Here is a 25,362-nt window from a genome sequence, read left to right as displayed (position 1 = left end):
CTGTCTGTCTCTCTGCACTGTAGAGGTTGTCCCTCATCTGTCTGTCTCTCTGCACTGTCACTACCAGCCTGATTTCCTGAACAGACAGTTGTCCCTCATCTGTCTGTCTCTCTTTTAGATGGGTTCTGCTCACCTCAGTGACTTTCCTGAACAGACAGCCATCATCACGACTCTGCTGTGAGGTGGCGTTCACCTCAGGCTTTCCTGAGGAGAGACTCTAGCCATTATCTGGGCTGCACCGTCATCGTCATCCCACAGTAAACGCTAACAGCCTGATGTCCTCTGGTACAGAGATGGTGGGTAGGTTCATCACACTCAGTGCTAAACACTACCAGCCTGATGTCCTCTGGCTGAGATGGTGGGTAGCAACACACACTGTTAAACACTACCAGCCTGATGTCCTCTGGCTGAGATGGTGGGTAGCAACACACACTGCTTAAACAGACTACCAGCCTGATGTCCTCTGGTACAGAGATGGTGGGTAGCAACACACACTGTTAACACTACCAGCCTGATGTCCTCTGGTACAGAGATGGTGGGTTCAACACACACTGTTAAACACTACCAGCCTTATGTGGTGGGTAGCAACACTGGTTAAACACTACAGAGATGGTGGGTAGCAACACACACCGAACACTACACACCTCTGGTACAGAGATTAACACACACTGTAACCAGCCTGATGTCCTCTGGTACAGAGATGGTGGGTAGCAACACACACTGTTAAACACTACCAGCCTGATGTCCTCTGGTACAGAGATGGTGGGTAGCAGACACCACTATCACGTTGGCACTACCAGCCTGATGTCTTTCTGGTACAGAGATGGTGGGTAGCAACACTGCACTGTTAACACTACATCAGCCTGATGTCCTCTGAACAGACACAGAGATGGTGGGTAGCAACACACACAGTGCTTTCCTGACAGACCAGCCTGATGTCCGTCTGGCAGAGATGGTGGGTTCATCACACACTGTTAAACACTACCAGCCTGATGTCCTCTGGTACAGAGATGGGTTCATCATCACACTGCTTTCCTGAACACTACCAGCCTGATGTCACTCTGGCTGAGATGGTGGGTTCAACACACACTGTTTCCTGAACAGACACTACCAGCCTGATGTCAACAGACAGCCATTATCACGTCTGTAGGTTCATTGAACAGATGGTCACGTTGGCTGCTGTAGGTTCATCACCTCAGTGCTTTCAACAGACAGCCATTAACACTCACCTCAGTGCTTTCCCTGACCAGCCTGATGTCCTCTGGTACAGAGATGGTGGCTGCTAGGTTCATCACCTCACTGCTTAAACAGACAGCCATTATGTTGGCTGCTGGTAGGTTCATCACCTCAGTGGGTTCCAACACAGACACAGGTTCATCACCTCAGCCATTATCACGTTGGCTGCTGTAGGTTCATCACCTCAGTGCTTTCCTGAAAACAGCTTAAATGCTGCTGTAGGTTGAACAGACAGCCATTAAGAAAAGGTTCACAAGCTTTCCTGAACAGACAGCCATTATCACGTTGGCTGCTGTAGGTTCATCACCTCAGTGCTTTCCTGAACAGACAGCCATTATCACGTTGGCTGCTGTAGGTTCATCACCTCAGTGCTTTCCTGAACAGACAGCCATTATCACGTTGGCTGCTGTAGGTTCATCATCTCAGTGCTTTCCTGAACAGACAGCCATTATCAACAGACGTTGGCTGCTGTAGGTTCATCACCTCAGTGCTTTCCTGAACAGACAGCCATTATCACGTTGGCTGCTGTAGGTTCATCACCTCAGTGCTTTCCTGAACAGACAGCCATTATCACGTTGGCTGCTGTAGGTTCATCACCTCAGTGCTTTCCTGAACAGACAGCCATTATCACGTTGGCTGCTGTAGGTTCATCACCTCAGTGCTTTCCTGAACAGACAGCCATTATCACGTTGGCTGCTGTAGGTTCATCACCTCAGTGCTTTCCTGAACAGACAGCCATTATCACGTTGGCTGCTGTAGGTTCATCATCTCAGTGCTTTCCTGAACAGACAGCCATTATCACGTTGGCTGCTGTAGGTTCATCACCTCAGTGCTTTCCTGAACAGACAGCCATTATCACGTTGGCTGCTGTAGGTTCATCACCTCAGTGCTTTCCTGAACAGACAGCCATTATCACGTTGGCTGCTGTAGGTTCATCACCTCACCTCAGTCCATCTACAAACACATAGCCTATTAGCTATACAGTTGTAATGTTATATCCCTGAAAGGGGGGAAATATGACAAATTATTCAGACTGACACGCAGCCTCAGAAACAAAAACATAAAATGTTTAGAACTGTATTATTTGCATGTTGATTGTATTTGAATGTAGAACTGTAGGGAAGATAGGTCCTGTGGAGATGTTCATATTGATACAGTGGTTGTATTTTAATGTAGGCCTATAGGGAAGATAGGTCCTGTGGAGATGTTCATATTGATACAGTGGTTGTATTTTAATGTAGGCCTACAGGGAAGATAGGTCCTGTGGAGATGTTCATATTGATACAGTGGTTGTATTTTAATGTAGGCCTATAGGGAAGATAGGTCCTATGGATGTGTTCATATTGATACAGTGGTTGTATTTTAATGTAGGCCTATAGGGAAGATAGGTCCTGTGGAGATGTTCATATTGAAACAAACAGTCGTTGTATTTTAATGTAACATATCATATATTTTTTAAAGTTTGTAACTTGTTTGATGAGATTAGTACAGATTCTCTCCCCACGTTTGAGAACCACTGTACACACCTCTCTGCTTGCTTCCTCTCTCTCTCTCTCCTCTGCTTCCTCCTGCATGCATTGCAGCCTGCCTCAGCCTCACCACATCTGTCGCAGTAGCCTGCCTCAGCCTCACCACATCTGTCCCAGTAGCCTGCCTCAGCCTCACCACATCTGTCGCAGTAGCCTGCCTCAGCCTCACCACATCTGTCCCAGTAGCCTGCCTCAGCCTCACCACATCTGTCCCAGTAGCCTGCCTCAGCCTCACCACATCTGTCCCAGTAGCCTGCCTCAGCCTCACCACATCTGTCCCAGTAGCCTGCCTCAGCCTCACCACATCTGTCCCAGTAGCCTGCCTCAGCCTCACCACATCTGTCCCAGTAGCCTGCCTCAGCCTCACCACATCTGTCCCAGTAGCCTGCCTCAGCCTCACCACATCTGTCCCAGTAGCCTGCCTCAGCCTCACCACATCTGTCCCAGTAGCCTACCTTCTGTACAGCAACATTATTATGAGAACTTTAGTAGCATCATTTTTGCTGATTAAGTAGACTTTAACGCTAGCTTCTTACATCATCCTTCTAGCAGGCTAAGTAATAATAGCCCTTCAACGTTACTGCAATAGAAGTCTCTGCCGGCAGCTATCTATAAGCAACTATTTACCAGTTGTTCGCTCATTCTCCAAGAGTCTGTTTTCGTTTGGGGATATCTGTAGACACGGCAGAAGTTGCAGGACAGTTTTAAAATGGTATTTTGTCCGACATCTCGCAAAGCACACTGTCAGTAGCATCTCTATTGCTTACTTGAGCCGACCGCGAGCTGGGCTTTTTCGTTTCACCTCTCAGGCCCTCAGCCAGTGCTGCGAGAAGGTGGAGTTAACCATTTGACAGAGTGGTGAATCTGCTGCTAAAAGGCAAATCAGGAGGCGAATAAGGACGCAGGAGAACATAACCAACAAACCACTGTTCATGACTCTACTTGTTTGCAAATAGGCGGGCTCAATGGGAACTCAGTCAGATCAAGAATATAAGCTTTATGCGCTTTGATCATCGCTGGTAGACATATTTAGATGTTGACCCATAATTTATTTTCTTTATTGTCTACAAAAGATATATTTGTATTTTTAAGGCCAGCCCCCGTCCCCGCAGGAGGCCTTTTGGTAGGCCGTCATTGTAAATAAGAATTTGTTCTTAACTGACTTGCCTAATTATATCAAGGTTAAATAAATACAAATAAACACATACTGACCAGATCACGTTATAGACAGAAGCATGCTACATGGCAGACCAATCCAAACTCATCTCCCGGCATGTCTAGCCCATCAGACCAATCCAAGCTCATCTCCCGGCATGTCCAGCCCATCCATTTCTCAGCCAATCATGGCTAGCGGGAAGGTTCGTGTATTTTTCCGTTGCTAAACCAACTAGGCTCGTAATTTAAGGGTAGAATGCAAGTTTGTTATTAAGGCACATGAAAGTTCACATTTTCCAGAAGGCATTTATTCTCAAAAACGCATTTTGATAAAAAATAAGTGTCTATATTCAATTGCCTCTCCTGTACTGACGTGCGACATAAGCCTAGATTCCTGAAACGAGTCACAAATTTGAAAAAATGACAGAGGTCCGGACGCGCATGCACACACACACACACACACACACACACACACACACACACACACACACACACACACACACACACAAAGTTGCTGTACTGAGCTGTTCTTGGGCCTCATTTCACACTATCCTGTGCTTTACCTTTGTGAACTACTGAGTCCATCTGTCTGATACTGTGGTGTCTCCCCAGGCAAGGCCCTGGCAGAGTCCAAGTGGGTCCACACCCACTGGAGTGGAGAGAAAGCCACCCTGACACTGGTCCATCTTAACAAGGAGGATGAAGGACTCTACACCCTGAGAGTTAACACCAAGTCTGGCTTCCAGTCCTACTCCGCTTACGTCTTCGTCAGAGGTACGACCGGAAATGGTTTAACAGTACGATACAATACGATACGATATGATAGGATATAATACCATAAGTAAGCAATAAGGCAGGACAAGGTTTGTATTATAAGGGAATGGCGGTGTGAGAAGACATGATGCTGAAGGCCAGCTGAGCATTGGTCCCAAGACTGAGATCAGAAGAAGTACAACGAAAGCTTTTTTTCATGTGTAAGGCAGTTCAAATGGCAATGTTAACCAGTGGGTCAGTGTTAACCAGTGGGTCAGTGTTAACTAGTGGGTCAGTGTTAACTAGTGGGTCAGTGTTGACCAGTGGGTCAGTTCAAATGGCAGTGTTAACCAGTGGGTCAGTGTTAACCAGTGGGTCAGTGTTAACCAGTGGATCAGTGTTAACCAGTGGGTCAGTGTTAACCAGTGGGTCAGTGTTAACCAGTGGGTCAGTGTTGACCAGTGGGTCAGTGTTAACTAGTGGATCAGTGTTAACCAGTGGGTCAGTGTTGACCAGTGGGTCAATGTTAACCAGTGGGTCAGTTCAAATGGCAGTGTTAACCAGTGGGTCAGTGTTAACCAGTGGGTCAGTGTTAACCAGTGGGTCAGTGTTAACTAGTGGGTCAGTGTTAACCAGTGGATCAGTGTTAACCAGTGGGTCAGTGTTAACCAGTGGGTCAGTGTTAACCAGTGGATCAGTGTTAACCAGTGGATCAGTGTTAACCAGTGGATCAGTGTTAACCAGTGGATCAGTGTTAACTAGTGGATCAGTGTTAACCAGTGGGTCAGTGTTAACCAGTGGATCAGTGTTAACCAGTGGATCAGTGTTAACCAGTGGATCAGTGTTAACCAGTGGATCAGTGTTAACTAGTGGATCAGTGTTAACTAGTGGATCAGTGTTAACTAGTGGGTCAGTGTTAACCAGTGGGTCAGTGTTAACCAGTGGGTCAGTGTTAACCAGTGACTGTCCCAGCACTGTCTGTACCTCTCTGTCTCAGTTTTATCTCCTGAATAGTTGCTTCTATATCCCTCCCCACCCAACACACAGAAACACACTGCAGAGAGAGGAAAGGAGAGTACAGTTGTGGCCAAAAGTTTTGAGATTGACACAAATATACATTTTCACAAAGTCTGCTGCCTCAGTTTGTATGATGGCAATTTGCATATACTCCAGAATGTTATGAAGATTGATCAGATGAATTGCAATGAATTGCAAAGTCCCCCTTTGCCATGCAAATGAAATGAATCCCCCCAAAACATTTCCACTGCATTTCAGCCCTGCCACAAAAGGACCAGCTGACATCATGTCAGTGATTCTCTCATTAGCACAGGTGTGAGTGTTGACGAGGACAAGACTGGAGATCACTCTGTCATGCTGATTGAGTTTGAATAACAGACTGGAAGCTTCAAAAGGAGGGTGGTGCTTGGAATCATTGTTCTTCCTCTGTCAACCATGGTTACCTGCAAGGGAACACGTGCCGACATCATTGCTTTGCACAAAAAGGGCTTCACAGGCAAGGATATTGCTGCCAGTAAGATTGCAGCTAAATCAACCATTTATCGGATCATCAAGAACTTCAAGGAGAGCGGTTCAATTGTTGTGAAGAAGGTTTCAGGGTGCCTAAGAAAGTCCAGGAAGCGCCAGGACCGTCTCCTAAAGTTGATTCAGCTGCGGGATTGGGGCACCACCAGTGCAGAGCTTGCTCAGGAATGGCATCAGGCAGGTGTGAGTGCATCTGCATGCACAGTGAGGCGAAGAGTTTTGGAGGATGGCCTGGTGACAAGAAGGGCAGCAAAGAAGTCACTTCTCTCCAGGAAAAACATCAGGGACAGACTGATATTCTGCAAAAGGTACAGGGATTGGACTGCTGAGGCCTGGGGTAAAGTAATTTTCTCTGATGAATCCCCTTTCCAATTGTTTGGGGCATCCGGAAAAAAGCTTGTCCGGAGAAGACAAGGTGAGCGCTACCATCAGTCCTGTGTCATGCCAACAGTAAAGCATCCTGAGACCATTCATGTATGGGGTTGCTTCTCAGCCAGTGGGCTCACTCACAATTTTGCCTTAGAACACAGCCATGAATAAAGAATGTTACCAACACATCCTCCGAGAGCAACTTCTCCCAACCATCCAGGAACAGTTTGGTGACAAACAATGCCTTTTCAGCATGATGGAGTACCTTGCCATAAGGCAAAAGTGCTAACTAAGTGGCTCGGGGAACAAAACATCAATGTTTTGGGTCCATGGCCAGGAAACTCCCCAGACCTTCATCCCATTGAGAACTTGTGGTCAATCCTCAAGAGGTGGTGGACAAACAAAACCCCACAACTTCTGACAAACTCCAAGCATTGATTATGCAAGAATGGGCTGCCATCAGTCAGGATGTGGCACAGAAATTAATTGACAGCATGCCATCAGTCAGGATGTGGCCCAGAAGTTAATTGACAGCATGCCATCAGTCAGGATGTGGCCCAGAGGTTAATTGACTTCATGCCATCAGTCAGGATGAGGCCCAGAAGTTAATTGACATCATGCCATCAGTCAGGATGTGGCACAGAAGTTAATTGACATCATGCCATCAGTCAGGATGTGGCCCAGAAGTTAATTGACATCATGCCATCAGTCAGGATGTGGCCCAGAAGTTAATTGACATCATGCCATCAGTCAGGATGTGGCCCAGAAGTTAATTGACATCATGCCATCAGTCAGGATGTGGCCCAGAAATTAATTGACAGCATGCCATCAGTCAGGATGTGGCCCAGAAGTTCATTGACATCATGCCAGGGTGGATTGCAGAGGTATTGAAAAAGAAGGGTCAACACTGCAAAAATTGACTCTTTGCATCAACTTCATGTAATTGTTAATAAAAGCCTTTGACACGTATGAAATGCTTGTAATTATACTTCAGTATTCCATAGTAACATCTGACAAAAATATCTAAAGACACTGATGAAGCAGACTTTGTGAAAATGAATATTTGTGTAATTTTCAAAATTTTGGGATGGGGTGGTAAAGCAGACCTTATTATATCCCCAGTGAATGACTACAGGACAGATTTAAAGGGTTTGATAGATGTGTGACAGACAGACAGACCTAATGCTGAGTGGTCTGAGTGGTAGTGTAGTGGGGCGGCATTAGCCTAGTGGTTAGAGCTTTGAGCCAGTAACCGAAAGGTTGCTGGATCGAATCCCCAAGCTGACAAGGTAAAAATCTTTCGTTCTGCCCCTGAGCAAGGCAGTTAACCCACTGTTCCCCTGAGCAAGGCAGTTAACCCACTGTTACCCTGAGCAAGGCAGTTAACCCAGTGTTCCCCTGAGCAAGGCAGTTATCCCACTGTTCCCCTGAGCAAGGCAGTTAACCCACTGTTCCCCGGGCGCCGGAGACGTGGATATCGATTATGGCAACCCACCGCACCTCTCTGATTCAGAAGGGTTGGGTTAAATGTTAGTGCGTGTTCTCACAAGTGTGTGTGTGCAAGTGTTTACCTCTGTGTGTGTCACAGATGAAGAGGTGGAGTTGGAAGGTGTTCCAGTTGCGCCCCTGGACGTACGTTGCCATGACGCCAACAAGGACTACGTTGTGGTGACATGGAAACAGCCGGCGGTGGAGGGAAGCAGCTCCATCTTGGGATACTTCATTGATAGGTAGGAACTTCTGTTCTTCTGTGGTTTCCTAGCTCTCTGTGAAGGTTAGTTCTCTCTTCTTCTGTGGTTCTCCACATCTCTAGACCTTCTGTACATGGACAGACTAGGTCCATGGTACTCTGTGGTTCTCCACATCTCTAGACCTTCTATACATGGACAGACTAGGTCCATGGTACTCTGTGGTTCTCCACATCTCTAGACCTTCTATACATGGACAGACTAGGTCCATGGTACTCTGTGGTTCTCCACATCTCTAGACGGATCTACCTGGACAGACTAGCTCCATGGTACTTCTCTCTCTCTCTCTCTGTGTGTGTGTGTGTGTGTGTGTGTGTGTGTGTGTGTGTGTGTGTGTGTGTGTGCGCACGTGTAGGTGTGAGGTGGGCCACCACCACTGGGCTCAGTGTAACGACACCCCTGTGAAGTACGCCCGTTTCCCGGTAACAGGGCTGATTGAGGGGAGGAGCTATACCTTCCGGGTCAGAGCCATCAACCGGGCTGGGGTCAGCCGACCTTCTAGAGCCTCTGATCCCGTTACTGCCATAGACCCCCACGACAGGGCTCGCCATCGAGGTCAGCATCTGATTGGTTAGAAAAGGAGTGACCAAACCTCCTCCTGGAGAGCTACTGGTTGTTTAGGCTTTGTTCCAGCCCAGGTGTGTTAGTCCAGGTGAATTAGTCTAGGTTTGTGTTATCCCAGGTGTAATCGTCCAGGTGTGTTCGTCTGATTTTGTTAGTCTAGGTTTGTTAATCTAGGTTTGTTAGTCCAGGTGTATTAGTCTACATTTGTGTTATCCCAGGTGTAATAGTCCAGGTGCTTTAGTCCATGTTTGTTAGTCCAGGTGTATTAGTCTACGTTTGTGTTAGTCCAGGTGTATTAGTTTACGTTTGTGTTATCCCAGGTGTATTAGTCCAGGTGTGTTAGTCCAGGTGTGTTAGTCCAGGTGTATTAGTCTTTGTTTGTGTTATCCCAGGTGTAATAGTCCAAGTGTGTTAGTTAGTCCATGTTTGTTAGTCCAGGTGTATTAGTCTACGTTTGTGTTATCCCAGGTGTGTTAGTCCATCTGTGTGTATTAGTCTAGGTGTATTCATCCAGGTGTATTAGTTCAGATGTGTTAGTCCAGGTGTGTTAGTCCAGGTGTATTAGTCTAGGTATATTAGTCCAGGTGTGTTAGTCCAGGTGTGTTAGTCCAGTTGTATTAGTCTAGGTGTATTAGTCCAGGTGTGTTAGTCCAGGTGTGTTAGTGCAGGTGTATTCGTCCAGGTGTATTAGTCCAGGTGTATTAGTCCAGGTGTGTTAGTCCAGGTGTGTTAGTCCAGGTGTATTAGTCCAGGTGTATTGGTCCAGGTGTATTAGTCTAGGTTTATTAGTCCAGGTGTGTTAGTCCATGTGTGTTAGTCCATGTGTTAGTCTAGGTGTGTTAGTCTAGGTGTATTAGTCTAGGTTTGTTAGCCCCAGGTGTGTTAGTCCAGGTGTATTAGTCCAGGTGTGTTAGTCCATGTTTGTTAGTCCAGGTGTGTTAGTTCAGGTGTGTTAGTCCATGTGTTAGTCTAGGTGTGTTAGTCTAGGTGTATTAGTCTAGGCTTGTTAGCCCCAGGTGTGTTAGTCCATGTGTTAGTCTAGGTGTGTTAGTCTAGGTGTATTAGTCTAGGTGTGTTAGCCAAGGTGTGTTAGCCCCAGGTGTGTTAGACCCAGGTGTGTTAGTCTAGGTGTGTTAGCCCCAGGTGTGTTAGCCCCAGATGTGTTTGTCTAGGTGTGCTAGCCCCAGGTGTGTTAGCCCCAGGTGTGTTAGCCACAACCTTCTGTTGTAACCTTCTGTTGATACCTTCTGTTCTTACCTTCTGTTGTTACCTTCTGTTGTTACCTTCTGTTGTAACGTGATGTTGTAACGTGATGTTGTTACCTTCTGTTGTAATGCGATATTGTTACCTTCTGTTGTTACCTTCTGTTGTTATCTTCTGTTGTTACCTTCTGTTGTAATGTGATGTTGTAACCTTCTGTTGTTACCTTCTGTTGTAATATGATGTTGTTACCTTCTGTTGTTACCTTCTGTTGTTACCTTCTGTTGTAATATGATGTTGTTACCTTCTGTTGTAACCTTCTGTTGTAACCTTCTGTTCTTACCTTCTGTTGTTACCTTCTGTTGTAATGTGATGTTGTTACCTTCTGTTGTTACCTTCTGTTGTAATATGATGTTGTTACCTTCTGTTGTTACCTTCTGTTGTAATATGATGTTGTTACCTTCTGTTGTAACCTTCTGTTCTGATCTTCTGCTGTTACCTTCTGTTGTAACGTGTTGTTGTTACCTTCTGTTGTAATGTGATGTTGTTACCTTCTGTTGTTACTTTCTGTTGTTACCTTCTGTTGTAACGTGTTGTTGTTACCTTCTGTTGTAATGTGATGTTGTTACTTTCTGTTGTTACCTTCTGTTGTTACCTTCTCTTGTAATATGATGTTGTTACCTTCTGTTGTTACCTTCTGTTGTAATATGATGTTGTTACCTTCTGTTGTTACCTTCTGTTGTTACCTTCTGTTGTAAATGTGATGTTGTTACCTTCTGTTGTACTGTGATGTTGGTACCTTCTGTTGTTACCTTCTGTTGTAACCTTCTGTTGTAATGTGCTGTTGTAACCTTCTGTTGTTACCTTCTGTTGTAACCTTCTGTTGTAATGTGATGTTGGTACCTTCTGTTGTAATGTGATGTTGTTACCTTCTGTTGTTACCTTCTGGTGTAAATGTGATGTTGTTACCTTCTGTTGTTACCTTCTGGTGTAAATGTGATGTTGTTACCTTCTGTTGTTACCTTCTGTTGTTACCTTCTGTTGTAACGTGATGTTGTTACCTTCTGTTGGTACCTTCTGTTGTTACCTTCTGTTGTTACTTTCTGTTGTTACCTTCTGTTGTAACGTGTTGTTGTTACCTTCTGTTGTAATGTGATGTTGTTACCTTCTGTTGTTACCTTCTGTTGTTACCTTCTGTTGTAAATGTGATGTTGTTACCTTCTGTTGTACTGTGATGTTGGTACCTTCTGTTGTTACCTTCTGTTGTAACCTTCTGTTGTAATGTGATGTTGGTACCTTCTGTTGTAATGTGATGTTGTTACCTTCTGTTGTTACCTTCTGGTGTAAATGTGATGTTGTTACATTCTGTTGTTACCTTCTGGTGTAAATGTGATGTTGTTACCTTCTGTTATTACCTTCTGTTGTTACCTTCTGTTGTAATGTGATGCTGTTACCTTCTGTTGTAACGTGATGTTGTTACCTTCTGTTGTAATGTGATTTTTTTACCTTCTGTTGTTACCTTCTGTTGTAATGTGATGTGGTTACCTTCTGTTGTAACGTGATGTTACCTTCTGTTGTAATGTGATGTTTTTACCTTCTGTTGTAATGTGATGTTTTTACCTTCTGTTGTTACCTTCTGTTGTTATGTGATGTTGTTACCGTCTGTTGTTACCTTCTGTTGTAACCTTCTGTTGTAATGTGATGTTGTTACCGTCTGTTGTTACCTTCTGTTGTTACCTTCTGTTGTAAATGTGATGTTGTTACCTTCTGTTGTTACCTTCTGTTGTAACGTGATGTTGTTACCTTCTGTTGGTACCTTCTGTTGTAATGTGATGTTTTTACCTTCTGTTGTTACCTTCTGTTGTAAATGTGATGTTGTTACCTTTTGTTGTAATGTGATGTTGTTACCTTCTGTTGTTACGTGATGTTGTTACCTTCTGTTGTAATGTGATGTTTTTACCTTCTGTTGTTACCTTCTGTTGTTATGTGCTGTTGTAACCTTCTGTTGTTACCTTCTGTTGTAATGTGCTGTTGTTACCTTCTGTTGTTATGTGCTGTTGTAACCTTCTGTTGTAATGTGCTGTTGTTTTTTATTTATTTATTTCACCTTTATTTAACCAGGTAGGCAAGTTGAGAACAAGTTCTCATTTACAATTGCGACCTGGCCAAGATAAAGCAAAGCAGTTCGACACAAACAACGACACAGTTACACATGGAGTAAAACAAACATACAGTCAATAATACAGTATAAACAAGTCTATATACGATGTGAGCAAAGGAGGTGAGATAAGGGAGGTAAAGGCAAAAAAAAGGCCATGGTGGCAAAGTAAATACAAAATAGCAAGTAAAACACTGGAATCGTAGATTTGCAGTGGAAGAATGTGCAAAGTAGAAATAAAAATAATGGGAAACAAATAATAATTGTAACATGCTGTTGTAACCTTCTGTTGTAATGTGCTGTTGTAATGTGCTGTTGTAATGTGCTGTTGTAACCTTCTGTTGTAACCTTCTGTTGTAACCTTCTGTTGTAACCTTCTGTTGTAATGTGCTGTTGTAACCTTCTGTTGTAACCTTCTGTTGTAATGTGCTGTTGTAACCTTCTGTTGTAATGTGCTGTTGTAACCTTCTGTTGTAACGTGCTGTTGTAACCTTCTGTTGTAACGTGCTGTTGTAACCTTCTGTTGTAACGTGCTGTTGTTACCTTCTGTTGTAACCTTCTGTTGTAATGTGCTGTTGTAACCTTCTGTTGTAACCTTCTGTTGTAATGTGCTGTTGTAACCTTCTGTTGTAACCTTCTGTTGTAACGTGCTGTTGTAACCTTCTGTTGTAACGTGCTGTTGTTACCTTCTGTTGTAACCTTCTGTTGTAACCTTCTGTTGTAACCTTCTGTTGTAACCTTCTGTTGTAACCTTCTGTTGTAACGTGCTGTTGTAACGTGCTGTTGTAACCTTCTGTTGTTACCTTCTGTTGTAACCTTCTGTTGTTACCTTCTGTAGTAATGTGCTGTTGTTACCTTCTGTTGTAACCTTCTGTTGTTACCTTCTGTTGTAACGTGCTGTTGTTACCTTCTGTTGTAACGTGCTGTTGTAATGTGCTGTTGTAACCTTCTGTTGTAACCTTCTGTTGTAACGTGCTGTTGTAACCTTCTGTTGTAACGTGCTGTTGTAACGTGCTGTTGTAACCTTCTGTTGTTACCTTCTGTTGTAACCTTCTGTTGTTACCTTCTGTTGTAACGTGCTGTTGTTACCTTCTGTTGTAACCTTCTGTTGTTACCTTCTGTTGTAACGTGCTGTTGTTACCTTCTGTTGTAACCTTCTGTTGTTACCTTCTGTTGTAACGTGCTGTTGTTACCTTCTGTTGTAACGTGCTGTTGTTACCTTCTGTTGTAACGTGCTGTTGTAATGTGCTGTTGTAACCTTCTGTTGTAATGTGCTGTTGTAACATTCTGTTGTAACCTTCTGTTGTTACCTTCTGTTGTAACGTGCTGTTGTTACCTTCTGTTGTAACGTGCTGTTGTAATGTGCTGTTGTAACCTTCTGTTGTAACGTGCTGTTGTAATGTGCTGTTGTAACCTTCTGTTGTAACCTTCTGTTGTAATGTGCTGTTGTAACCTTCTGTTGTTACCTTCTGTTGTAACGTGCTGTTGTAATGTGCTGTTGTAACCTTCTGTTGTTACCTTCTGTTGTAACCTTCTGTTGTTACCTTCTGTTGTAACCTTCTGTTGTTACCTTCTGTTGTAACCTTCTGTTGTTACCTTCTGTTGTAATGTGCTGTTGTAACATTCTGTTGTAACCTTCTGTTGTTACCTTCTGTTGTAATGTGCTGTTGTAACCTTCTATTGTAACCTTCTGTTGTAATGTGCTGTTGTAACCTTCTGTTGTTACCTTCTGTTGTAATGTGCTGTTGTAACCTTCTGTTGTTACCTTCTGTTGTAACGTGCTGTTGTAATGTGCTGTTGTAACCTTCTGTTGTAACCTTCTGTTGTATCCTTCTGTTGTTACCTTCTGTTGTAACCTTCTGTTGTAATGTGCTGTTGTAACCTTCTGTTGTTACCTTCTGTTGTAATCTTCTGTTGTAACGTGCTGTTGTAACCTTCTGTTGTAATCTTCTGTTGTTACCTTCTGTTGTAACCTTCTGTTGTAATGTGCTGTTGTAACCTTCTGTTGTTACCTTCTGTTGTAACGTGCTGTTGTAATGTGCTGTTGTTACCTTCTGTTGTAACGTGCTGTTGTAACCTTCTGTTGTAACGTGCTGTTGTAATCTTCTGTTGTAATGTGCTGTTGTAATGTGCTGTTGTAACCTTCTGTTGTAACCTTCTGTTGTAACCTTCTGTTGTTACCTTCTGTTGTAACCTTCTGTTGTTACCTTCTGTTGTAATGTGCTGTTGTAACATTCTGTTGTAACCTTCTGTTGTTACCTTCTGTTGTAATGTGCTGTTGTAACCTTCTATTGTAACCTTCTGTTGTAATGTGCTGTTGTAACCTTCTGTTGTTACCTTCTGTTGTAATGTGCTGTTGTAACCTTCTGTTGTAACCTTCTGTTGTAACGTGCTGTTGTAATGTGCTGTTGTAACCTTCTGTTGTAACCTTCTGTTGTATCCTTCTGTTGTTACCTTCTGTTGTAACCTTCTGTTGTAATGTGCTGTTGTAACCTTCTGTTGTTACCTTCTGTTGTAATCTTCTGTTGTAACGTGCTGTTGTAACCTTCTGTTGTAATCTTCTGTTGTTACCTTCTGTTGTAACCTTCTGTTGTAATGTGCTGTTGTAACCTTCTGTTGTTACCTTCTGTTGTAACGTGCTGTTGTAATGTGCTGTTGTTACCTTCTGTTGTAACGTGCTGTTGTAACCTTCTGTTGTAACGTGCTGTTGTAACCTTCTGTTGTAATGTGCTGTTGTAATGTGCTGTTGTAACCTTCTGTTGTAACCTTCTGTTGTAATGTGATGTTGTAACCTTCTGTTGTAACCTTCTGTTGTAATGTGCTGTTGTAACCTTCTGTTGTAATGTGCTGTTGTAACCTTCTGTTGTAACCTTCTGTTGTTACCTTCTGTTGTAATGTGCTGTTGTAACCTTCTGTTGTAATGTGCTGTTGTAATGTGCTGTTGTAACCTTCTGTTGTAATGTGCTGTTGTAACCTTCTGTTGTAACCTTCTGTTGTTACCTTCTGTTGTAATGTGCTGTTGTAACCTTCTGTTGTAATGTGCTGGTGTAACCTTCTGTTGTAATGTGCTGTTGTAACCTTCTGTTGTAACCTTCTGTTGTTACCTTCTGTTGTAATGTGCTGTTGTAACCTGCTGTTGTAACCTTCTATTGTAACCTTCTGTTGTAACCTTCTGTTGTAACCTGCTGTTGTAACCTTCTGTTGTAATGTGCTGTTGTAACCTTCTGTTGTAACCTTCTGTTGTAATGTGCTGTTCTAACCTTCTGTTGTAACCTTCTGTTGTAATGTGCTGTTGTAACCTGCTGTTGTAACCTTCTGTTGTAACCTGCTGTTGTAACCTTCTGTTGTAACCTTCTGTTTTAACCTTCTGTTTTAACCTGCTGTTGTAACCTGCTGTTGTAACCGTCTGTTGTAACCTGCTGTTGGTACCGTCTGTTGTAACCTGCTGTCTCTGTGTATCTTAGCTGGTCCCTCTGCTCCCTTCACCTGCTGTCTCTGTGTATCTTAGCTGGTCCCTCTGCTCCCTTCACCTGCTGTCTCTGTGTATCTTAGCTGGTCCCTCTGCTCCCTTCACCTGCTGTCTCTGTGTATCTTAGCTGGTCCCTCTGCTCCCTTCACCTGCTGTCTCTGTGTATCTTAGCTGGTCCCTCTGCTCCCTTCACCTGCTGTCTCTGTGTATCTTAGCTGGTCCCTCTGCTCCCTTCACCTGCTGTCTCTGTGTATCTTAGCTGGTCCCTCTGCTCCCTTCACCTGCTGTCTCTGTGTATCTTAGCTGGTCCCTCTGCTCCCTTCACCGGAATGATCAAGTTCACTGAGGAAGACGCTACAGGTTAGACATGTAGTTCTACACTTTATCTGTACTTTGAATACATTATCTTTAGATCTCTCCACTATGTTAATTACAATAATCCTGACCCTTGACCCTTGTTGACACCTCAGTGGGCGTGGTACCAGGTGAGCCCACCGACCTGGTGGTTACCGAGGCAACGAAGAACTACGTGGTTCTGGCCTGGTCTCCGCCCGCTCAAAGAGGTCATGAAGGGGTTGTGTACCTCGTAGAGAAGGTGAGAGGATGATTGATTGATTGATGGGTTTAATGATTGATCCATTTATTGGTTTATTGATTGATTGGTTGGTTGATGGGTTGATTGTTTCAACTTTTTATTGTCATGTGCACAAGTACAGTGAAATGCCTTTCTTGTGAGCTTCAAACCCAACAATGCAGTAATCAATATCAGTAGTACTATAAAACATACATTTAAAAAGTCAAGTATAAGATATATACAGGGTAAGTTCCAATACCATTTTACAACGTGCAGGGATACTGGAGTGGTAGGGTTAGATATGTAAAGGGGTAAGGTAATTAGGCATTAGGATATACACTGGGTGTACAAAACATTAGGAACACCTGCTCTTTCCATGACAGACTGACCAGGTCAATCCAGGTGAAAGATATGATCCCCTATGTCACCTGTTAAATATATATCAATGAGTATAGATGGTGAAGAGACAGGTGTGTGTATGTGTGCCATTCAGAGGGAGAATGGGCAAGACAAAAGATTGAAGTGCCTTAGAACAGGGAATGGCAGTAGCTGCCAGGCGCACGGGTTTGTGCGTGTTAAGAACTGCAACGCTGTTGAGTTTTTCGCGCTCAACAGTTTCCCGTATGTATCAAGAATGGTCTACCACCCAAAAGACATCCAGCCAACTTGAAATGAATGTGGGATGCTTCGGGACAAGTTGGAGCTATTCTGAGGGCAAAAGAGGGTGCAACTCAATATTAGGGAGGTGTTCCTAATGTTTTGTACACTCAGTGTATGATAAAAAGAGTAGCAGCATATATGATCATTGTACGGGACACTGGATCCTGGACTGGTAAAGGTAGGTAGGTGGTAAGGGTAGGTAACAACACACCCGCCACGCTGATCCTCAACACAGGGGCCCCTCAGGGGTGCATGCTCAGTCCCCTCCTGTACTCCCTGTTCACTCATGACTGCACGGCCAGGTACGACTCCAACACCATCATTAAGTTTGCCGATGACACAATAGTGGTACGCCTGATCACCGACAACGATGAGACAGCCTATAGGGAGGAGGTCAGAGACCTGGCCGGGTGCCAGGACAACAACCGGGTGCCAGGACAACCTCTTCCTCAACGTGATCAAGACAAAGGAGATGATTGTGGACCACAGGAAAAAGAGGCTGAGCACATCCCCATTCTCATCTACAGGGCTGTAGTGAAGCAGGTTGAGAGCTTCAAGTTCCTTGGTGTCCACATCACCAACAAACTAACATGGTCCAAGCACACCAAGACAGTCGTGAAGAGGGCACAACAAAACCTTTTCCCCCTCAGGAGACTGAAAAGGTTTGGCATGGGCCCCCAGATCCTCAAAAGGTTCTACAGCTGCATCATCGAGAGTATCCTGACTGGTTGCATCACTGCCTGGTATGGCAACTGCTTGGGCTCCGACCGCAAAGCACTACAGGGGGTAGTGCGAATGGCCCAGTACATCACTGGGGCCAAGCTTCCTGCCATCCAGGACCTCTATACCAGGCAGTGTCAGAGGAAGCCCTAAAAATTGCCAAAGACTCCAGCCAACCTAGTCATAGACTGTTCTCTCTGCTACAGAGCGGTACCGGAGCACCATGAGGCTTCTAAACAGCTTCAACCTCCAAGCCATAAGACTACTGAACAGATAATCAAATGGCTACCCAGACTATTCACATTGCCCCCCTCTTTACACCGCTGCTACTCTCTGTTGTTATCATCTTGTGGTGGTGAATTTCTTTACTGTCAAATGAGGAGAGACAAACTTATTACACAAGTCAGAGTTATACATACTAAATCTTTATTCACTTATTAATAAGGGAGCAGGTCAATACAATGCACACATAGATCGAATCGATTGAGTGCTCTATGATAATGATAGCTGATCGGTGAATCACCCTCAGATGATTCGTTGAGAGCCCCGAGACAAAAGTACAAAGGTATTTTACAGCCACGATACACCCCTTTCAGTCTACATGACGAACAACAGATGTATGGAATAGGTCACAAGGTTAAGCTTTGTGTGAAATATACTTATAATTCACAGCAGAGAGTATCTGCTGTAAAAGCATATTTGTGTAGAGACCAAGGTCTGGCCCTGGGGTCATCTCTCCCTGGTACCAGAAAGAACAGAAACATTAACTCATGCTCTGGAATGCAGTCTCTTTAGGTTTTATCACCCAAAAGACATCGGAAATCTCCTGTCAGTGTTAGAGGCCCACTTTCAGTTCACACTGACACAATAGTTATAAGAATCCTCTATTCTGTGGCATAAAACAACCATTTGATCCAATAAAAGTATTATAATAATCTTGAAATGTTGCTCTCACATTCCCCCATTTTGAGAATCCTCTCAACTTAAAAGAAAATTACAAGATTTGCGAACATTCATTCACACGCAGAAAATGCATACATTCTTCATAAACCAAGAAGCATAAAAGCAATAACTCATTGCTTGTGTTCCTGCCCATCTTAATAACATCTTTGATAATCAATCCATAATACATTTATTCCTTCACTCATATAGTTATTAACATAGTAAACTCAAATCAATCCTTCAGTTTTAGAAATCATTCAGTTTCCAAATCATAATCACAACCCAATTAATTATCCAACCAAAATGTAGAATGACAATGCTCAGAGATTCAAATTGGTCATATCACTCAAAGTAAAAACAATGTTTTAAACACACATCAACATGGGCAGAATGTACATTTATATTAACATACAGTGTAATTATCGTATAATTCTATATATTCCCTCAAATCATTAATTGTTTGTTGTAATCTACCCCAACGTTTATGTGAGGTTAATTTATCATGTTATACCCTTAGACACAGCAACATGTATCTCACCACCGAGTCTAACAATTCACTCCCATATTATATTATATGACTGGTCTCCCTTTTCCATAACTATGTAAAATGATCCTGGTATCATTACTAGACCAATGTCCAACGACATATGTAGTAGCTGTTTCACCTTAGATAGTTCCTGTTACCCCTCGAAATGTAACACTTTTTTTCTGTTGCAAATGTAGTCAATTTCTCAGCGTAAGGAATCAGTGATATTTCATCCCAGGCCTTTAATAAAAAGTTGTTTGAGACGTGATCTCCTAGGTCTCCCTTAACATACATAATGTAGTGGACTTCCATCAGTCCCGGAAGGAAGAATCCTACTGAAAACACATCACATAATGTAGTGGACTTCCATCAGTCCCGGAAGGAAGAATCCTACTCAAAAAACATCACATAATGTAGTGGACTTCCATCAGTCCCGGAAGGAAGAATCCTACTGAAAACACATCACATAATGTAGTGGACTTCCATCAGTCCCGGAAGGAAGAATCCTACTCAAAACACATCACATAATGTAGTGGACTTCCATCAGTCCCGGAAGGAAGAATCCTACTCAAAACACATCACATAATGCAGTGTTTCATTAAGTGAAATCGACACCTAAAATAAACAATAAACAAACCCGTAAACCCTTTCCGGTAATCTAATCCTTTCAACCTGTTGCATTCATTTAGTAAAACTATGAACCTGTTGTTTAACAAATCTAGAACCTTTAAAAAGTTGGTCATCAGCGTAATAGTCAAAACTAACTGTTGCCCACTCTTAGCTATAATGTGGGCGTGTTGTTGCCCACTCTTAGCTATAATGTGGGCGTGTTGTTGCCCACTCTTAGCTATAATGTGGGCGTGTTGTTGCCCACTCTTAACTATAATGTGGGCGTGTTGTTGCCCACTCTTAACTATAATGTGGGCGTGTTGTTGCCCACTCTTAGCTATAATGTGGGCGTGTTGTTGCCCACTCTTAGCTATAATGTGGGCGTGTTGTTGCCCACTCTTAGCTATAATGTGGGCGTGTTGTTGCCCACTCTTAGCTATAATGTGGGCGTGTTGTTGCCCACTCTTCGCTATAATGTGGGCGTGTTGTTGCCCACTCTTAGCTATAATGTGGGCGTGTTGTTGCCCACTCTTAGCTATAATGTGGGCGTGTTGTTGCCCACTCTTAGCTATAATGTGGGCGTGTTGTTGCCCACTCTTAACTATAATGTGGGCGTGTTGTTGCCCACTCTTAGCTATAATGTGGGCGTGTTGTTGCCCACTCTTAGCTATAATGTGGGCGTGTTGTTGCCCACTCTTAGCTATAATGTGGGCGTGTTGTTGCCCACTCTTAACTATAATGTGGGCGTGTTGTTGCCCACTCTTAGCTATAATGTGGGCGTGTTGTTGCCCACTCTTAGCTATAATGTGGGCGTGTTGTTGCCCACTCTTAACTATAATGTGGGCGTGTTGTTGCCCACTCTTAGCTATAATGTGGGCGTGTTGTTGCCCACTCTTAGCTATAATGTGGGCGTGTTGTTGCCCACTCTTAGCTATAATGTGGGCGTGTTGTTGCCCACTCTTAGCTATAATGTGGGCGTGTTGTTGCCCACTCTTAGCTATAATGTGGGCGTGTTGTTGCCCACTCTTAGCTATAATGTGGGCGTGTTGTTGCCCACTCTTAGCTATAATGTGGGCGTGTTGTTGCCCACTCTTAGCTATAATGTGGGCGTGTTTGCATCTCAATGTGAAAACAACTGTCTGCATGTTCCTCACAAAGAGGGCAACAGATGCTACAGAGCCAGATGTCTATGTGTCAGGGGAGAATGTAAGGGTTTTCCTCCTCCTCTTCGTCTGAGGAGGAGAAGCGAGAGGGATCGGAGGACCAATGCGCAGAGTGGTAAGTGTCCATGGTTGTTTATTTAAAAAACATAAACTGAACACTATGAATACAAAAACAATAAATGTGAACAAACCGAGACAGTACCGTGTGGCGAATAAACACAGACATGGAAATAATCACCCACAAAACAACATTGAAACCCAGGCTACCTAAGTATGATTCTCAATCAGAGACAACTAACGACACCTGCCTCTGATTGAGAAGCATACTAGGCCGAACACAGAAAACAAACCTAGAAACACAGAACATAGAATGCCCACCCAACTCACGTCCTGACCAACTAAAACAAACAAATAACACAAGAACTAGGGTCAGAACGTGACTGTCACGATCGTCGTAAGGAGCGGACCAAAATGCAGCGTGGTATGTGTTCATGATGATTTTTTAATTAAAGAAAGCACTTGGAATTATGCAACTTGGAATTATGAAAAAACGAGCTCCGACTGGGAAGAATCGGTCCCTCGACTTGGAATTTTGAAAAGAAAACGAGCTCCAACTGGGAAGAATCGGTCACCCAAATTGGAATTCCAACTTGGGCCTATTTCTAGATCTCTGACCTGAAGATCCCTGATGTCATGATTGGACCTTGTATTTTTGAAACTGGATTCAGTGCTCTCGTCTGCATTAAACCCAAATATTGATCCAGGTTCGATGTGACGGCAGAGATGAGGTGCACATTGACAACCATGTCCCTGACTTTGAAAAGCTCTGACGCAACATGCACACCCATCTCATTGGTGGTGGTCAGATAAGAGATTTGCAATTGACTGTCATAGCCCCACATTAAAAGTATGTGATGGTGAGTTGAGAAGACAATCAGAAATACTGTTAGAATGTTTTTCAATTGACTGCCATAGCCCCACTTGGCCAATGGCCAGGGAAATGTAGAGCGCCAAATTCAAACAAAATAGTATAAAAATTAAACTTTCATTAAATCACACATGTAAGATACCAAATTAAAGCTACTCTCGTTGTGAATCCAGCCAACATGTCAGATTTCAAAAAGGCTTTTCGGCGAAAGCATAAGATGCTATTATCTGATGATAGCACAACAGTAAACAAAGAGAGAAAGCATATTTCAACCCTGCAGGCGTTACACAAAATGCAGAAATAAAATATAAATCATGCCTTACCTTTGATGAGCTTCTTTTGTTGGCACTCCAATATGTCCCATAAACATCACAAAAGGTCTTTTGTTCGATTAATTCCGTCGATATATCTATCCAAAATGTCCAGAAAAACACAGTTTCAAATTTGGGCAACGTCACTACAAAATATCTCAAAAGTTACCTGTAAACTTTGCCAAAACATTTCAAACTACTTTTGTAATACAACTTTAGGTATTTTTAAACGTTAATAATCGATCAAAATGAAGACGGGTCTATCTGTTTTCAATACAGGACGGCAACAAACTAACGCTACTTTTCTGGTCTTGCGCAACTCTCAAACAGTACACATAACGTGACAGTCATTCAAGATGGCCGTACTTCTTCATTACACAAAGGAATAACCTCAACCAATTTCCAAGACTGGTGATATCCAGTGGAAGCGGTAGGAACTGGAAACAAGTCCCTTAGAATTTTGGTTTCCCAATGAAAGCTCATTTAATAGACAGTGACCTCAAAAAAGAAATAATCTGAATGGTTTGTCCTTGAGGTTTTGCCTGCTACATAAGTTCTGTTATACTCACAGACATGATTCAAACGGTTTTAGAAACTTCCGAGTGATTTCTATCCATATCTACTAATAATATGCATATCTTATATTCTGGGGATGAGTAGCAGGAGTTGAAATTGGGCACGCTATTTATCCAAAAGTGAAAATGCTGCACCCTATCCCGAAGAGGTTTTTAAGGACATAATTTATTTTCACATGGTTGGGGTCGTGAGAATTTACAGATATCAAAATGGGGTTGTAGGTCAAAACAGTTTGGGAACCCTTGGTGTCGAGTCAGTATGAATGTGTGTGTGAGCAAATTAAGTGTGTGTGTGTTTGTGTGACTGAGTCGTGCCGTTAGCAAACCTGATGGTATTCTTGGTGTCGTGCATGGGTGAACAGGGAGTATAGGAGTGGATTAAGCACACACCCCTGAGGGGCCCCAGTGTTGATGGTCAGCATGGTGTATATGTTGTTGCCTACCCTCACCACCTGGGATACCCGTCAGGAAGTCCAGGAGTGTTAAGTCCTAGATTCTGGGATGATGGAGCTGATGTGTGCCATAACAAGCCTTTCAAAGCATTTCATGATTACAGATGTGAGTGCTGCAGTGCGTTAGCCTTAGAGTTGTTGGGGAAAGGAAGGATGACGGTCACGTTGGTTGACTGATTGATGACCCTGTATGCCCTTTGTTGACCAGTCGTGGGTGTTTATTTTGCCAGTGTGTTGCTGGTAGTGAGTGCTGGCAGAGGGCCAACACAGGGATGCCCGTCAAGTCTCCTCGCTTCGCGCTGTTTGATCTGGCAGAGGGGAAGAGCTACAGCTTCAGAGTCCGCTGCTGTAACTCTGCTGGGATGTCTGAGGCCTCCTCTGCTACTGGAGATATCACTGTAGGAGACATGCTGGGTGAGTAGAGAGATAAAGACATATTGAGATATATGCTGGACTATAGAGAGATATACTGTAGATATATACAGCAACTCTGCTGGGATGTCTGAGGCCTCCTCTGCTACTGGAGATATCACTGTAGGAGACATGCTGGGTGAGTAGAGAGAAAGACATATTGAGATATATGCTGGACTACTGTACTCTGCTCCCCCCATCTCCCTCGCTCTCAGACCTGCCTGCGGCCCCTGGCCCAGCCGTAGCCACTAGGAACACAGATACATCAGTCGTTGTTTCCTGGGGGGCGTCTAAGGATGTAAAACACCTGGTGGGATATTACATCAACTATACTGTGGCGGGCAGTGATGTCTGGACACCCGCAAACAACAAGCCTGTGAAAGGAACCAGGTACATTACATTATAGCAATTCAATCAATCAATCACTCAATCAACCATTTATTCATTTTTTCATTCATTAAATCTTCCTTTCATCCAATATTTCATTCATTAATTAATCCATCCATTAATTCATTAATTTTTTTAATTCAAAAATCAAATCAATAGATCAGTCATTCATTCATTCATTCATTAATCCAAATCAATAACCTACGTATTCCTGTCAACAGGTTTGTGTGCCACGGTCTGAACACAGGAGACTCGTGTGTGTTCCATGTGAAGGCGGTGAACGCAGCAGGGTACAGTCACAGCTCTTTGGAGTCAGAGGCCGTGCTTGTCAAGGCTGGCATCGGTAAGACTTTACAGAACTGGGTTTACTGTATAGATTGCAATATAACATAGAAGGAATATGAGGTGAAGATCTTGGGGGGTTTCAGTTGTTGCTTTTAACAGTACGCTACTATGCATTTCTCACTGTATTACTCAGCTCTGTTAGTCCAGGTCTTTAGCATGTATTTCTCACTGTATATAAGACAATTCCTCAGCTCTATGTTTGTCCAGAACTGTAGGATGTATTTCTGACTGTATATAAGACAATTCCTCAGCTCTATGTTTGTCCAGAACTGTAGGATGTATTTCTCAGTGTATATAAGACAATTCCTCAAAAGCCAAAGCCATCCTCCCTGTCCCATCCTCCCTGTCCCATCCTCCCCTCCCTGTCCCATCCTCCTCTCCCTGTCCCATCCTCCCCTCCCTGTCCCATCATCCCTGTCCCATCCTCCCCTCCCTGTCCCATCCTCCTCTCCCTGTCCCATCCTCCCTGTCCCATCCTCCCTGTCCCATCCTCCTCTCCCTGTCCCATCCTCCCCTCCCTGTCCCATCCGCCCTGTCCCATCCTCCCCTCCCTGTCCCATCCTCCCTGTCCCATCCTCCTCTCCCTGTCCCATCCGCCCTGTCCCATTCTCCCCGCCCTGTCCCATCCTCCCCTCCCTGTCCCATCCTCCCTGTCCCATCCTCCCCTCCCTGTCCCTCCCCTCCCTGTCCCATCCTCCCCTCCCTGTCCCATCCTCCCCTCCCTGTCCCATCCTCCCTGTCCCATCCTCCCCTCCCTGTCCCATCCTCCCTGTCCCATCCTCCCCTCGCTGTCCCATCCTCCCTGTCCCATCCTCCCCTCCCTGTCCCATCCTCCCTGTCCCATCCCATCCTCCCCTCCCTGTCCCATCCTCCCTGTCCCCCCATCCTCCCCTCCCTGTCCCATACTCCCTGTCCCATCCCATCCTCCCCTCCCTGTCCCATCCTCCCTGTCCCATCCCATCCTCCTCTCCCTGTCCCATCCGCCCTGTCCCATCCTCCCCTCCCTGTCCCATCCTCCCTGTCCCATCCCATCCTC

General features: G+C 44.0%; 1 protein-coding gene across 1 annotated transcript in view; it reads left to right on the top strand.

Moving 5' to 3' along the window:
• The window catches only part of myom1a (myomesin 1a (skelemin)), a 133,374-nt gene that overhangs the window by 38,188 nt on the left and 69,824 nt on the right, over window positions 1-25,362 (top strand). Inside the window, 9 exon segments of the mRNA XM_065006113.1 lie at window positions 712-762; window positions 4,533-4,694; window positions 8,173-8,314; window positions 8,688-8,887; window positions 16,027-16,083; window positions 16,194-16,318; window positions 23,414-23,597; window positions 23,810-23,984; window positions 24,203-24,324. Of these exon segments, the coding sequence (XP_064862185.1) occupies window positions 712-762; window positions 4,533-4,694; window positions 8,173-8,314; window positions 8,688-8,887; window positions 16,027-16,083; window positions 16,194-16,318; window positions 23,414-23,597; window positions 23,810-23,984; window positions 24,203-24,324 (1,218 nt within the window).

This window comes from Oncorhynchus nerka, linkage group LG20, assembly GCF_034236695.1.
Source record: "Oncorhynchus nerka isolate Pitt River linkage group LG20, Oner_Uvic_2.0, whole genome shotgun sequence".
NCBI classification, from domain to species: domain Eukaryota; kingdom Metazoa; phylum Chordata; class Actinopteri; order Salmoniformes; family Salmonidae; genus Oncorhynchus; species Oncorhynchus nerka.
This window is presented reverse-complemented; position numbering and strand designations above follow the sequence as displayed.